A 15,223-nucleotide genomic window follows, 5' to 3' on the forward strand; every position below is an offset into this window, starting at 1 on the left:
CGCTCAGACTTGACTTGTCCATTGGGTCCAGTCCTCGCACGCAGGGAACGGGGTAAAGGGAAGTGGGATCCGGGCTCGGACGCCAGTGACCGCTCTCCCCGCTGGAACAGACCCAGCTCGGCCGGGTTGCAGCATGACTCTGTGGAACGGTGTGCTGCCCTTCTACCCTCAGCCCCGGCATGCCGCCGGCATCAGCGTCCCGCTACTCATTGTCATTCTGGTGTTCTTGGCCTTGGCTGCCAGCTTCCTACTCATCTTACCCGGGATTCGTGGCCACTCGGTAAGGGGGTACTAGAAGCTTGGGTCTGGGGGTGGAGGACGTCATGGACAGCATGTCTCTGGAGGACAGGACAGTTAAGACGGCAGCAATATCTTCCATGAATAGTCAAACTGAAGCACTGAACCAGACAGGTGGAGCATAGCCAGAAGTCTGGCCCAGCAAGCACCCCTTCCCAAGGTTAGGGAGAGGTCCCATACAAGACATCCAGAGGCTGACCCCAGCTGGAACATTCAGGAGCTGCTGCAGAGAGTGGGAGCCCAGTCCAGTAATCCTGGGGCCAGTTCTAGTCTTCACGTGCTGCAGGGGTCTCCTGCCTCTCCTCAGGCTGCACCTCCACTCCCATCCCACTCCCATCCCGACCTCAGGTGATGACCTTCTGGCCAAGAGGACAGAAACCAGCAACTCATACTGCTGTGTTTCAGCTGTGCACTGGGTTGAGTCATGTGTGTGGGAGCCCCCATCCTAACGACAGAGATTTCTCCACAGAAATTTCTTCGAAGTTGTAGCAGACTGGGCACTTTTTCTTAGATTCCCTCCTCTCCCAGAACCTAAGTTGTCTGTTTTTCAAGTCTAGGAGGACCTAGCCTCCCTGAGTCTTGTGTTGGTTTTCTGGGAAACTGGCACACCTAGTAACATCTGAGAGGTTGTGTTCGCACCTCCTCTACTTGGTGACCAGACCTTGAGGCCTCCCTCTCCTGAGGGAGGTGACCGCTGCCTGCCTAGCACTTCTGGACTCACTGAGCCTCATCATGGCAGTGACCCAAGCAGGAGGTGGGACCAGGACTAGGAGTCAGATAGCTGGAGAGGAAAGGGGATGAAGGTGGTGGGAGAGCACCAGGTAGAGACAGCCCAGTTGCAGGGTGGACTGGGAAATGGGGCTGGGAGGCAGAAGCATGCAGCCAGAAAACATTAGAAATGCCAGTGGCTCAGAGGGACTTGCATGACTTGACTTCAGCCTTTAAAGGTCAGGAATGTAACTGGGGGAAAGTGGGCAAGAGAGAGAAGTTGCAGAAGCACTAAAGGCCCGGGTGGCATGGGGTCAAGGGAGAGCTTGGGGACTCTGGTTGGGCAGTACCCAGTCCTGACCAGGTTCCTGTTCCTGCAGCGCTGGTTCTGGTTGGTGAGAGTTCTCCTCAGCCTGTTCATAGGAGCAGAAATTGTGGGTGAGTGTGTGATGCAGTGGAGGGGGAGGGGACCTGGGGTGAGGAAGGAGGTGGCCAGAGGGCACCTGGGAAAATGGAGAACTGGGAATGGGTTCCCGCTCCCTCTTCCCATTCTCTTTCTAGTAGGCTCTTTCTAGTGCCCACTCTTCCACCCTTACCGTGTATATCCCTTTGGACTCCTAGACCCCCCCATCTCTGTGCAGTGTCCCAACTCCCATCACCACGCTCCCAATCCCATCTCCCCAATCTTCTCCCTAACCTTTCCCCTCCCCCACGGTTTGCCTCTCCCCACAGCGGTACACTTCAGCGCAGAATGGTCAGTGGGCAGAGTTAGCACCAATACATCCTACAAGGCCTTCAGTGCGGCACGCGTCCGAGCCCACGTCGGTCTGCACGTGGGCCTGGAGGGCGTTAATGTTTCACTCACAGGTGAGGAGCTGTGGCGAAGTGAACTCCTGAGGTTGGCAGGCACCATGGTTGGGGGTGTGCGGCAGGCAGGGGCAGCTGGACGACCTGTGAGGACAGCTCCCACAAGCTCATATGAATAGCTTTTGGCTCTCATTGATTTGTGTTTTCCCCAACCGCAGCCAAACCTATTTCTCTCAAGATTCTCACCTTCCTATCCGAATCCGCTTAGTTGCCCGGTCCTCGCTGTACGCAGCCGGGTGACGCCGCCGCCCTCCGCAGGGAACCCGGTGCAGCAGTTGAACGAGACCATCGACTACAACGAGCAGTTCATTTGGCGGTTTGGCGAAAACTATGCTGGGGCGTACACGGAGGCACTGCAGAAGGGGCTGCCGGATCCAGTTCTCTATCTGGCGGAGAAGTTCACTCCGAGCAGCCCCTGCGGGGTTTACCGCCAATACCGCTTGGCGGGACACTACGCCTCGGCCACGCTGTGGTGAGCGCGGAAGAAGACACTTTGCGTACTCGCGCGCGCGCGTGCGTGTGTGTGGTGGGGGTCGTGGTGGGGGCATGTGAGCCGGAGGATGTGAGCTACACTTACAGCCCGACGCGCTTGGGGTGAGAGTTGCCGCCTCGCGGGCAGATGGTCACGAGGTCCGTACAGGCCGCTGGAATCCGAAGAGACCCAGCAATGGCTGGGCGCCGGCTACTCCCCTCCAGTGTTTCCCTGCGCCTCCACCATCCCAGCCCCGGGCTTTGGTTCTGGGGCCGGGATGTAGGGGAGGCGAGCCCTTGGGAACCCGGGCGGGCTGGGAAAATCCGGCTCACAGCTCCGCTGGTCCCCTCCCCGCAGGGTGGCGTTCTGCTTCTGGCTCCTCTCCAACGTGCTGCTCTCCATGCCGGTGCCGCACTACGGAGGCCTGGCTCTGCTGATCACCGGCGCCTTCGCACTCTTCTCCGTCTTCGCCTTCGCCTCCATCTCCAGCGTGTCTCTCTGCCAGCTCCGCCTTGGCTCGTCCGAGCTCACCACTCACTACGGTGCCGCCTTTTGGATCACGCTGGCCACGGGTGAGGACCGAGGGAACCGGCCCCCGGGTGTCTGGGGAGGGAGACGAGATTTATACCAGCGTGCGCTTTCCGGTCTGCATAATGAGTTCACATATATTATCTAATTTGCCCCTCTCAATAGTTCGTACAGGCAGGCACTGTTGTGCCTATTTTACAGAGGAGGGGAAGGGAGTTCGGAAGGGTTCGGTATCTTGCCCCAGTGGCGTGCGAACCCGTGTATTATGTATGCCATATTAGAGGTCTTTCCGTGGTGCGTGTGTCTGGGGAGGAAAAGCAAATACCTCCAGTAGATGGAGACGGGCGGCCGGGTTCTGGAGCCCTGACCGCCCCCTTTACCCGCGACTGCGCTAACGCAGGCATCCTGTGCCTCCTCCTCGGAGTGGCGGTGCTGAGTCTCCACTACGCTCGGCCCAGCGCTCTTCGCACCTTCTTGGATGGAAGCGTCAAGGGCCTCGAAAGTCAGGCGAAAGGGAGCTCTCCTCTCATCCTCAACAACCCACTGCATAAGCAGTTCTGGGCCTCAGACTTAACCATCAGTACTAACCTATGAAAGGGACTCAACCTCGGACTCCTACTCTGCCTTGGTCCCCCACAGGCCGGGGAGCAGTGCCCACCGGGCCTGGGGAGCTCCGGGAGGGCACTGCGCTGGGGGCGCGGGGGGAAAAGGCCGGTGGCCTCAGATGTGCCGCCTGCACCCGGGAAAGAGTCTCCCAGGGTGAGCTGTAAATAAACTTTCTTCTGCTTTTTTTTTTTTTTTTTAAACTTTCTCCCATTATTTTCCATGGCTTTTCAAGGCTTTTCGGGATACGAGCTCTGGGGAGACTTCCCTGGGTTGGAGGCAGCCTAGTACACTCTTTCTCAGCTTTGCCACAATCACCGGATTCTCTGCGTCTGAAGAGTGCAGAGAAACCCGGGAAAGGGTCTGGGAGAGGGTGCCCTGTAGTGAGCCCAGAGAGGAACCAATCGGAGCCTGCATCTTCCTGAGCTGCCCCAGTGACCAGGCAGGTCATTCCCCCGCACCTCCACCCCCGCTGGCCCTGTGGGATCCCCCTCTGCTGGCCCAGCTGAGGGAGCTAGGAAGAAATGGCATTTTGGAGTTTATTCACTAGCTTCACTTTATTCATTAAAGGGGTGGTATCTGAGGGCCGAGGCAAATGTCAGCAAGGCATAAAGCTGGAAATCCCGGGATTTTGTTTGTTTGTTTTAGGTCCTTGGCAAGTCCTACAGTCTTATTCGGCAAATTTGAGAACTGAAGCTCAGAGAGAATGGGGCACAATCGGTTAATATTAGATCTAGAACAAGAAGTTTGGTCTCTCCTCCCTCGCAGTACGTTCACTGTACCAAGAGATCACACAAGCTGGGGAAGTGAAGAGAGAACAAAAGGGAGCCAGGAAAAAGGAAAACAAGAGATGCAGAGGGATGAGAGGGAACATGGGAGAATCGCACTGTAAGCCCCCCGTACACGTGTGTCATCATGTGGTTGGAGCTGGGTTTCAGTAAATGGCACCTCGAAGAGGCAAAGCCCCAAGGGAGGGCAGGGTTGCTGGGCAGAAGGAGGGGCAGCCCCTGCTTGGTCTCATCAGTGGCATGGTGAGCAAGAGGGAAGGGCAACAGGAAAGAACACTTCTCGTGTAGCTGATATGAATTCCCCAAAGAAGGTTTTTCTGTGGAATCACCACTAGGCCCAGGAGGCTGCCAGAGTTTCATGCTCATTCCTTCACTCATTTTGTTGGGTTTGACCACTCTGGCCATAAACAGCCTTGGCTCTCTAACTCCAAGGGACCCCAAAGAATCATGCTCTTATTACTTTTCTCCACCAAACCTCACTTATTTGGCTTATTCCACTGATGGAAAAGCTTCACCTTGGAGCTATGTCCTCAATACTTCGGATGTTCAGTATTCTAGAATTTGCACTTAGCATGACAGCAGGGTTTATGGCAGCCCCAACATCTGCCTTAGGGCTTTTTGTTTTGTTTCATGTTTTAGCATCAATAGGTAGAGCCTCTTTTCCTACTCCACCTACACATTGGGGCTGGGAACCTGATACAACCCATCCTGCAGGCAGTTCTGGTGGGGTTTTGGGGGGGTTCCCAGTGAAGTCTGGAGCCAGATTGGAAGTCCGGGTGGCCACCAGGGAGATGAACTTTCCAGGGCACAGTCAGACTCCTCACAGGGCACCTCAGAGGAAGCCTCTGACCGAGGAACGTCCTGGGGCTCGGGACTCCCAGCTGTGGACCCGTAGCGAGGGCTCAGGAGTCCCCCTTCCTCAGGATCCCACTCCAGGACAGGGTCCTCTCCCACAGTCTGGCTGAAGAAAGCCTGCAGCCTGTGGGCCACCACCATGGCCAGGCCCAGCAGCACACAGAGCAGTCCTGGGGATGAGGCAACAAGTATCCCGCCTTAGTGATAGTAACACCTTCCCAAGGACATCTTCTGCTAAGAGCATTAGGGCACCTCTTAAGGGAAGCCTAGCGTCCCTGCTTCAGGGCAACTTAGGCTCCGGGAAGTGACTGGCATAGGGTCATATGGCTGATGTGGCTCTGTTGCTCTGAGTTTCTGGACTCTAAACCCAGTGCTCCTTCAATTGCATCCCAGGAGAGAGAGAGAGAGAGAACTCTGAAAACAGAGAAACCCTGGGGGGAGGGCAGGACACAGTGGGACAGGAGAGGACAATAAAACTGCAGGGCAATTTAAGGCTATGTGAAGTAGGCACAGAGAAGTGTTCTAGGAATGGGGGACACAGAGAAGAGTGTTTGGGGGAAGGGGGGACATGAGATCGTAAGATCTGGGGAAGAGCTGGGTGAAGAGAGAGAAGGGATGAGGGACATGACAGAGACAGAGATAAGACACAGGGGAGTAGGGATATATGAGGAGGGAGGGGCTGTGGGTCTGAGAAGGGGAAACCCGGCGATGAGGGATCTAAGAGGGAGGGGCTCTAAAGAGGGGAAAGGTCCCCAGAGGTACCTCCCGGTCCCTGGAGGCAGACGCTCAACCCCACGGACCTGATGGGCCCCAGCCCTGAGTCCTCCCATGCCTGCCTTCAGGATTGGGCCTCACCTGTGGTCAATGTGATCCAGAAGGCAGGCCCACGGTGAGTGGGCAGTGTGGCAGTGCCGAGGCGTAGGGGGCAGGGCGGGGTGAGTGACATGGCTGTGGAGAAGAAGAGCAGTCCCAACAGCTGGAAGACACCCGTGGCCAGCAGCATGTGGCCACCGTAGACCAGCACAGGCATGGAGAGCATCACATCGGCCAGCAGCCAGCAGAGGAATGCCACCCTGGAGAGCCACGACCTGGGGAAGGCTGGCCCAGGCACCTCTACTTTGTTTGGGGTGAACTTCTACCTGGAGGGCCCAGGTGGAGGCTCAGGGACCCAAGAACACCCCAAAGAGGTGAGGTAGGGATTCCTGCCTGTGGGATTCCTGCCTGTGGGCTTCCCAACCAAGCACCATGGTGACTGGTGCCAGACTGTCCCACTAGGGGTCTCCACATGAGTGGGGGAGAGATGGGTAGAAACCCCACTCCTGGGTCTAGGCCAGCAGGGCCTCCGTCCCACCCTCACCACAGTGTGCCCGAGGTGTAGTGTCCCGCCAGGCGGTACTGGCCATGCAGGCCACGTGGGCCGTGTAGGGTGAACTTCTCGGCCAGGTAGAGCACGGGGTCTGGCAGCCCCTTCTCCAGTGCCTTTGCATACTCCTCGGCGTGGTTCTCCCCCAGGCGCCAGGTGAACTCCTTGTTGTAATCGCCGGTCTCGTTCAGCTGCTGCACTGGGGTCCCTGGGGAATGGATCAGCTGTGCTCAGCAGGGACCCGAGGGCCAGAGTAGGTATTTACCTGGGCAGAGGCTTATCACACAGGAAGAGGGCCAGGCTCTAGTCTCAAGTGAGGGAAGGCAGCTTCCGAGGTCTGAGAACTTCCCTTCCTACCTCCCCCGGCCCGGATCCTAGAGCTCTTTAGACCACACCAAACATGGATCCCAAAGCCACAGAGCAGAGCCTTTCCCTTCCTCCCAGGCAAGAGACCTCCCTCACCTGTGAGCGTGATGTTGACTCCTCCCAGCCCAACCTGCAGCCTAACAGCGGTGCTGATCCATTCGGAACTGAAGGCCTTGTTTGATGTGTTGGTGCTGACCTGGCCCACAGACCACCCAGAGCTGAAATTCACAGCTGGGGTTGGGGAGTTTGACATTCAGGAACTCAGGGAGGTCTGGGCATTGCCGGGTTAGTCAGAGGGAGAGCTGCAAGGCGACCATGTCAGTTTTGCTCATAGTTGTGTATCCATTAACCCGCCTAGGGCCTGGCTCATAGTAAGTTTGCCAACAATATGTATGGGATGAATAAATGAATAAATGGGTCAGAATCTAATATCTCCCCTGGTCATAATCCTCTTACCCCTGCCCTCCCTTCCTCCCCCCATATAGGGAGAGCTACTCAAGCAGCTGGGGCAGGAAACGTTAACATAATAAACCATGCTGGGCAAACACAGAGAGCTTCAACATAGAGACTTTCTATGTTTCCTATCGCCTAATCCCCAAAGCAAAGCAAGCAGCCCTCCACCATTCTCTCCCTCCAGCCTCCGTAGACCCCGTCCCCACAGGCATTCATTTTGACCTGCTTTCCTCTGAAGAAAAATATTAGGAAGGTTGGAGAGATGCATCCAGGAGGCTTGCACCTGTCAGGGCAAAGGTAGATGTGAGGGGATAAGGCCAGGGTGAGGCAGGTGTGTGGGCAGGGAAGTCTAGAAGCCCACCCTGAAGCAGAGCCTCTGTGAGGGAGCCAGGATAGAAGAGATGGGATGCAGGCAGCTGCCCAAGTCAGCTGCACTCCACACTCACCCAGGATCACAGCTCCAATGAATAAGCTGGTCACCACTCACAGGATCCAGAACAGCCTCTGCATCACAGGGTGGGTGGGTTTAGGATGGAGCACCCTCCTTCCAAATCCACCCTTTCTCTTTCCAGACTTGGGAAGGGTGTTCTAAAACTGAGGTCACTTGGTCACCTGAGATCAAAGTGCCTGGCCCATAATAGATACTCAGTAATTATCTGTTGAATCAATGAGTGGCGAGCTCTCTGCTGGGAGCGTGGGTGACGCTTTCTCGGGACTAGAATCTCTTTCCTGACTCTGATTGTAATCAGAAAGTCTGGCCCCCTCACCTCGAGGCCGAGGTCTCTCTGGGGCTGGGGTCTCCAGGGCTGGTTTTGTTTCTCACCATTTTGCCCCGAATGCCTGGCAGGATGATGATGAAGGTGACCAGTGAAGTCAGAAAGATGGCGATGATGACGGCCAAGGTGGTGACCACTGGGAAGTTCGACTTGGGACCAGCGTAGGAGGGGAATGTGTGTCCAAAAGCAGCCATTTTGGTGGGGTTGTTCAGGGGAGGCAGATGCTCTACAACAACAGTAGGTGTTTACTGAGTGCCCGGAGACCCAGCAGAGAATAAACCAGACCCCTCTTCTCTGGTGCTCACCAGACGCCACTGTTACTGTCATTTCCGCTACCCCTCAGCCATCCATCTCCCCATGTTTTAGCTGTGAGAGAATAAGGGTCTTGGCAATCAGTCTCTGTCACCCCGTGCTCCCTTGCTGACCCCCAGGTCCCCTAAACCAGTGCCACCACTACCCTCGAGGCTTCTCTGCTTCCTCTGGGACTGTCTTAAGAAATATAATTCTCTTTTATCTCCCTCAGGCCTCCAGCACAAGCAGACAGATCACAGAACATAGAAAGAGCTATATTTTCTGTCAAGGGAAGGCATAAGGCTGAAAGATGGTACAGATTACAAAAAAGGTTGGCTTTCCTCCTCACTCCACAAAGAACAAAGGTAAGATAGCTCTGCTAAGTATATAATCCAACTACATCATCAGAGGGCTGATTCCCAGACCTGGCACTGCCCAGGCTGGTCTGACAAGCTTTCTCGGGCACCCTGGCTCCTGTTCTGGCAACTCGAGAGTGATCGAGCTGAACTGAGCTCACCTCGGTAAGCACTGAAGGAGCCTGCCCTCCACTAGGGCACAGTGCTGGGGCCAGATGTCCTTCTACCCCACACATCATCAACAGCAGCCTTCCTCCTTGATTTAAATTCCTAGGCTTCGTTTCAGGTCAAACCCTGGCTTAGCTCTTTTCTGTCTGTTCCCTGATCTCAGAGCTATTTTGGCTCTAATTTGTCTCTTTGCAGACAGGATATTGGGGAAATGGCACCTGAATTTACTGTGTTTTGTTAAATGCACACAGAATGATTGCAAGACATGCTATTATTTTAAGTACCACAAAGAAAGAAAGAGGAAAAAACACTGCCAATTAAACAATGACAGCCATTGCTGGTAAAACACACCTCAATTTCAGAGATGTCAAAATGTGAAAAAAAAAAAATGCATCTTACAATCAACGAACCCAGCTCTGCTCATTTCCCTGTGTATAATCTGTACTGGGGCCTTGGTACCCAGGAGGCTCCGTAAGTTACAGTCTGACCAGGTAGTGTCTTATTAAGTGATACAGTGAATGAATAAGCTTAGAAGTTTAGCAGCTTTGTGTTTGAATTCTGCCTTTGCCTCTTCAAGTTACTTGACCTCAACAGAGACTTGGGTGTATTTTAAAAATAGGGATGATGATGATAATGTTTACTTCATAGGGTCATTGTGAACATGAAACAAGATTGTGTCTGTAAAGTGTTAAGAATAGTACCTGGAACAGAATAATATTAATAAATGGAAGCTACCAGATTGGGAAGGAAGGGACATTTCATTACTCCATTTATCTCTTTCACCAGTCCTTCTTGGTGGGAACCCTGGGCAGGAATCAGTTCTGGGTCTAGTTCCAGTTCTTCACTGACTGATTTTTTTTTCTTTTATTTTTTAATTTTTTTGGCCACACTGCACGGCGTGTGGGATCTTAGTTCCCACACCAGGGATTGAACCTGCACCCCCTGCATTGGAATCGTGGGGTCTTAGCCATTGGACCGACAGGAAAGTCCCATTCACTGACTGATTTTATAACTGGACAGGCAAATGACAACCTCCCTGTTTCTTGGCTTCCTCATCTGCAGTTGGATATGATGATCTCCAGAACCCATTCTAGTTCTAAATTCTGTGATTCTCTATGACACATTGTAGCTCCCAACCTCCCTCTCTCTTTCTAGGCTGGCCACCTCCTGGTGCTGTCTCTGGGGGGTAGCATGGTGTCAGGCAGAGACAAAGAGACAGTTTAAACGTTTAATTCTGTCTTTTGGGTAAGTGAAATAAACGCTGTCACATGAAGTTTTGCTTTTTTTCCTTAACTCTTCAACTCTCCCATTCCAGAGGAATGTGTATCTCCTTTCTTCTTGGGCTCTGACTCCAATCCTGCCTGCCTTCACCACCACCTTTCTCATCAGTTCTCCCCCTTTCTCTTGGTGACTTTTCAGCTTCTCTTTCTCTGCTGGCTCTTTCTCTCAAGGATATGCTTACATTTCTCCCATCTTAAGAACACAAAGAAAAGGAACTCTTTCTCTTGACCTTTTGGGTCCCCTCCAGCTACTATCTTACGCCACTCTCTCCCTTTCACAGTCAGGCTTTTGGGAAGAATCGTCTATGTATGTCCACTGCCTTATTTCTTCAGTGAATCTGGCTTCTTCCCATCCCCAACTTCTCTCCTTTAGGTTACCAAGCGCTAAATCTAAAGGGAAATTTTCACTTTTCATCATTCTTGATCTCTCTGTAGTAATTCCTCTTTCTTCAGGCTTCCTCCCTGGGCCTCCATGACACCATGTTCTCCTGGGTCTCCTGCCTTTGGCCAACCCTTCTGTGGCTCCTTTGCTAGTTCTTTCTCCCCTCTTAAACACTTATGCTCCCTAGGATTCTGTCTTGACTCTCTTCTTCCAGCACTCTTCATGATTCCCTCGGCAAGTTCATCCATTCCCATGGCTGATGCTTCCCAAATCTATGTCTCCACATAGACCCCCTACTTGGGCTCCAAACACAGAAGGGCCAGCTATCCTCTGGACATTTCACTTGGCTGTTACACAGATGCCTTGGATTTAACAGGTCCCAAACTGAATTCACTGTCTCCACTCTGCTTTTTCTTCTGTTTTATTTGTCTTTTTGGTGGCATCACCACCTCATCAATCAAGTAAGCCAGAGAGCTGAACCATCTTACCTCCTAAATATTTCTTGAAACCATCCAGGCATTTCCTTCCCTACTGCCTCTGCCCTAATTCAGCCTCATCCTATCTGGCCCGGTGCCACAACAATTCTTCTAACAAGCAAATATAATCATTTCCCTTCTTTGCTCTGGGTTAAATCTAATCTTCTCACCATCACATGCAAAGTCCTTTGTGATCTGGTCCCACCTGCACTTCCATCTCCATCTTTTGTGCAATCTAATCTCTAGCCATACTAAACTACTGGCTTCTTCCTGAATCTGACACGCTCTTTCAAGTCTTCGTGCCTTTGTATATGCTATTTCCTCTGTCTGGAATGCTCTTACTCCCGTGGCAAACTCTTCACCCATCAAGTCTCAGCTTGTGTTACCACCTCTGTGAAGTTTCATCTGACGTCATCAGGCCAGTGTAGATGTTCCCACCTCTAATGTTCTGACTGCATTTTGAACATACCTTCACAATCACAGTAATTACACTGCACTCTAACTGAACGTTTAGAACCCATTAGCTTCTAATCTTCTAAAGGGCGACGACTTTTTCTTTCCATCTTTGCATCCCCTGCATGCAGCATATACTTACCAATCAGTCTGTGGATGGAATGGATGAATATATGAATGAATGAGTCCCTATCCCTGCGAGAGGCATCTTCTGTTTTGCACACAAGAGGGAGCTATGCTCCCTCACTGCCCTCTATCATAATCATTCAACATTAACTATCACCAACATAGGGCTAAGGGCTGGACAGGAAGGGATTTGACCAACCCTGTCAATTTTTAGTGCTTTCACAAAATTTTCAGAAAGCCTTTTCCAACAGTTGGAGTCTCCAAAGCATGAATGTTCATGTTTAATTGAATCTGAAACATAAATTTCAACTCCAGCTGAAGATAAGTAAGAATCTGAGGATTAAATTATTTTGTAAAATATGTGATAGTGACACTTATCTTTTTAATATTTATTTTATTTCATTATTTATTTATTTATTTGGCTGCGCCGGGTCTTAGTTGTGGCATGTGGGATCTTTTTAGTTGCAGCATGCGGGCTCTTAGTTGCGGCATGCATGTGGGATCTAGTTCCCTGACCAGGCATCAAACCCGGGCCCCCTGCATTGGGAGCGTGGAGTCTTAACCACTGGACCACCAAGGAAGTCCCAGTGATACTTATTTTAAAGCAGATATTTATTGGTCTAAGAATTTTTTATTTATGACACCTAGACTGAAGCCGTTACAATTTTGATGGAAGGCTATATGATTTAGGAAAGGCTATAAAATGTAGAATATCTTGGTTAATATAGGAAGATAAAGCAAGTCTGAATACATAGTATTCAAGTAAGAGTAAATGTTATATGCTGGAATTTCAAAAACAAATATTTGCAACATAGGCAAATAATAAAGGTGCAATGTATTTTGATCAGGGTCATGTATTAGCATTATTCCTACATTTATTTCAAAGAGAGGTTATAAAATATTTTATAAGAATGGCTCATCTCTATTAACATGATGATTCAAAGAAACACTAACAAAAGGGTTTCTGTATCTTAAGTACAGAAGAACATGTTAACTTATCTCCAATTCTCCAAAACATTAAAATTGACTAAAGCAAAAAGACAGTTGGTGAATAAAACTTACCTTAATTCCTTCTTGTTCAGTTTAATGAATTAGGTCTTCTTTAATCTACATTGCCCAATTTAAAGTTAATTTTTATTGACCCTGATCCTAATTTGGTTTTAATTATTAAGCTAAGAGGCCTCCTGCATGAAGAGGTGGGACTGAAATGAAAAGTTCCCACACCCAATAATCCTGCTTTTCCTACAAAGCTTGTAGTTTCCCTTGGGAACATCTTCCTCCCTGGCTTGCCAAGGAGGGTCTGACAGTAGAATTTTTCTAATCTGAGAGAAATCTCATGTCAGTCTTCACTCCACCACTTCTCTCCTAGCTGACTACCATGATTGTTATATTGATATAAATATATACTAATAAAAATAAGCACAGGATACAGTCAGACATACACATGCAGGTTCATATAAACAGAAATACAGACACAAGAAGGAAGGAGTTCCCAGTAACAGACATCTAGACACAAAAATGCTGCATCAGAGGCTCCTGTGACAAAACTGAGGTACTTTCTCACAGGGTGGGCCAATCCCTACACTTTGGGGGTTCTCCTTTCTCACCTGGCCTGGAGAGGTAAGGGACACTTTTTCCCTTTCTGAACTCCCTTGAAATACTAAAGCGTTTCTCATGCTCAGTTGCATTTCAGATACAGTTACCCATTCCTTACCTACCACAGGAGAAGTGGGGTTCCTGTGTGTGTATGAGGGATGGTCAAGAAATAAAGCTACAATCTTTTAAGGAAATATAGCCTAGTACAAGCTCCAGACTTCGGCATTCAAAGTTCTTATGTACTTTCTTAATGCTCTGTGGCCTCTGGTAACTTCACAGGGATTTCTTCCTGAAGTCTTCCCCTGACTGCCTTCCCCTTCTTCTGGAACCCATAAAGACTACTAATTCTCTACAAAGGGGGAGTGGGTGACATGCCTGGAGTTGCCAAGAGCTCTTATTGGTGATACAGAGCTACTAGAATGTGATGGTTTATTTCTCTGGTTAGGGTGGACCCCATTCAAAGTTTACAGCTCTGGATGGCTAAGGGGACCCTGTCCAGAACTCCTGTTCCAGTCTCTTTTCTTCAAGAAGGTGTGTGGGCATGTGTATGTGTGCTTTTGCACCAAAGTAGGAGTTAAGTGGAGAAAGAGAACAAGATCCGAAAAGCGCGTTGGGGCAGGAATCCCTAATAAGCTGAGGTGGGTGAGGAGCCTAGGGGTGCTGAATCATGCCAGCCAAACTATCTAGACTCCAGTTAAGCAGAGGTAAACCTTGGGACCTTATTAAGTTTTTTGTTCTTGTTGTTTTGTTTGTTTGCCTGTTCTTAGTTTCTCACCATACTTTGTTTTTGAACTCCCACTAGATCTGAACTTGGTCTGGGCGGATGCAGGAAGTGCGCCTCTAGGGGCCGGGGCGGGGACAACACTTCAAGGTACCCTCTAAAACCCACCCGGACCGCACAGACCCCAGCAGACGCATCCCGCCACTCAAACCCGGACCGCTGTTTCCTACCTTCGCCTCTTCTAAACACCGCGTGCCTCGCAGCACGCGCAGCTCTCCTCCTCGTGGTGGAACCTCACACGCAGCGCTCCCAGGGATGGGATAGAGAAGGAACCAGGTCTGGACGTTCTGTCGCCCAAAGCGCACGCCCTTTCTCCTGGAGGGGCTCTCTTCCAACCCCCACTCTTCTAATTCACTTAAGTACTAGACTACGACCAGACAAACCGGGTCCGGGATGCTTTCCCGCCCTCCCCCCAGCCGCCCACTCCAAGTAGCCTCAACCTACTCAGACCGCACCCGAGGCTCTGAGGCGCTGCGCCCGCCCCCACCCAGCCTGGGACAGAAAAAGGACGGGTGCACGAGAACCGTGTCCTACGCAGCCATCCCTCGGACCCCTGCTTCTCCTCGCCCCTTGCCCACAACCCCGGGCAGTTCTAGCACAAACCTAGCGATGCAATCCGGGGTCCGGCGGGGCGCGGGAAGCGCTCGAGGGCGGTGAGACCCCCGAGATCTCACGAGGAACTCCGTGGGGTGGGTGTTACCACGGACTCTTAAAGGGTCTTAGGACGGATGCCTTGCTCAAACGCGTGGCCTGGTCTGCAGGCATTGACCCATCCTCTTGGTCTTAGAGCCCAGATCCGCCCGCGTGGAGAGGATTTGGGGGGCGCCTCCCCTGTCCCCTCGCACCCTCTCCCCCTCTTCTGCCCTCTCCCCAGCCCCAGCAGACCGGTAGAGGCGGACTTGCCCTTTTCGCCGTTCACTCGGCCGCATTAGCCGAGCCTCGCCACGGACTGGACATCTACCCCATCCGAGCCCTGCGAGCCCGTGCGGTCTCACCTTGCGCGCCCGGGTCCCCTCGGAGCACCTCGGCGGTTCCCGGCGGGCCCGCTTTTTTTCCGCTCCACCCCGCCTCGCCCCGCCCTGCCTGAGAACTGGGACGTGCGGTCCCTTTTTCACCCCACAACCCCGCCAGCCCCGGCGCAGAGCTGGAGAGGGAGCCGGACCCGAGCGCAAGTCGCGGGCCCAGCTGTGAGCCCGGCGGGAGACAATCCGCCGTCCGCGCTCGAGAGACGCCGCGGC

General features: G+C 52.0%; 2 protein-coding genes across 2 annotated transcripts; one reads left to right on the forward strand and one right to left on the reverse strand.

Annotated features, from left to right (window-relative positions):
- The first annotated feature begins 126 nt into the window (after positions 1-126).
- Positions 127-3,470, forward strand: LOC309627159 (dual oxidase maturation factor 2-like). The gene is made up of 6 exons (XM_082388879.1): positions 127-280; positions 1,386-1,443; positions 1,738-1,872; positions 2,131-2,344; positions 2,702-2,916; positions 3,273-3,470. Exons 1-6 carry the CDS (start codon positions 134-136, stop codon positions 3,464-3,466), a joined length of 963 nt encoding a protein of 320 aa, XP_082245005.1. The 5' UTR covers positions 127-133; the 3' UTR covers positions 3,467-3,470.
- Positions 3,471-4,935: 1,465 nt separating this feature from the next.
- On the reverse strand, positions 4,936-8,302 carry LOC309627158 (dual oxidase maturation factor 1-like; the record flags this gene model as incomplete). The annotated part of the gene is given in 7 exon segments (XM_082388878.1): positions 4,936-5,288; positions 5,974-6,191; positions 6,476-6,689; positions 6,944-7,078; positions 7,747-7,783; positions 7,787-7,804; positions 8,124-8,302. Coding segments are annotated over 7 exon segments (1,122 nt in total). The 5' UTR covers positions 8,271-8,302.
- Positions 8,303-15,223: the final 6,921 nt, after the last annotated feature.

The sequence above is a fragment of the Balaenoptera borealis genome, assembly GCF_965194805.1.
Source record: "Balaenoptera borealis genome assembly, chromosome: 3".
Classification (NCBI taxonomy): Eukaryota; Metazoa; Chordata; class Mammalia; order Artiodactyla; family Balaenopteridae; genus Balaenoptera; species Balaenoptera borealis.

What these genes read in the sequence shown, in the direction of transcription:
- LOC309627159 (XM_082388879.1), top strand. Translation starts at nt 134, where the DNA reads ATGACTCTGTGGAACGGTGTGCTGCCCTTCTACCCTCAGCCCCGGCAT. An exon ending in CATAGGAGCAGAAATTGTGG is followed by an intron (nt 1,444 to 1,737) that starts GTGAGTGTGTGA and finishes CTCTCCCCACAG; the next exon opens with CGGTACACTTCAGCGCAGAA. An exon ending in TACGCCTCGGCCACGCTGTG is followed by an intron (nt 2,345 to 2,701) that starts GTGAGCGCGGAA and finishes CCCTCCCCGCAG; the next exon opens with GGTGGCGTTCTGCTTCTGGC.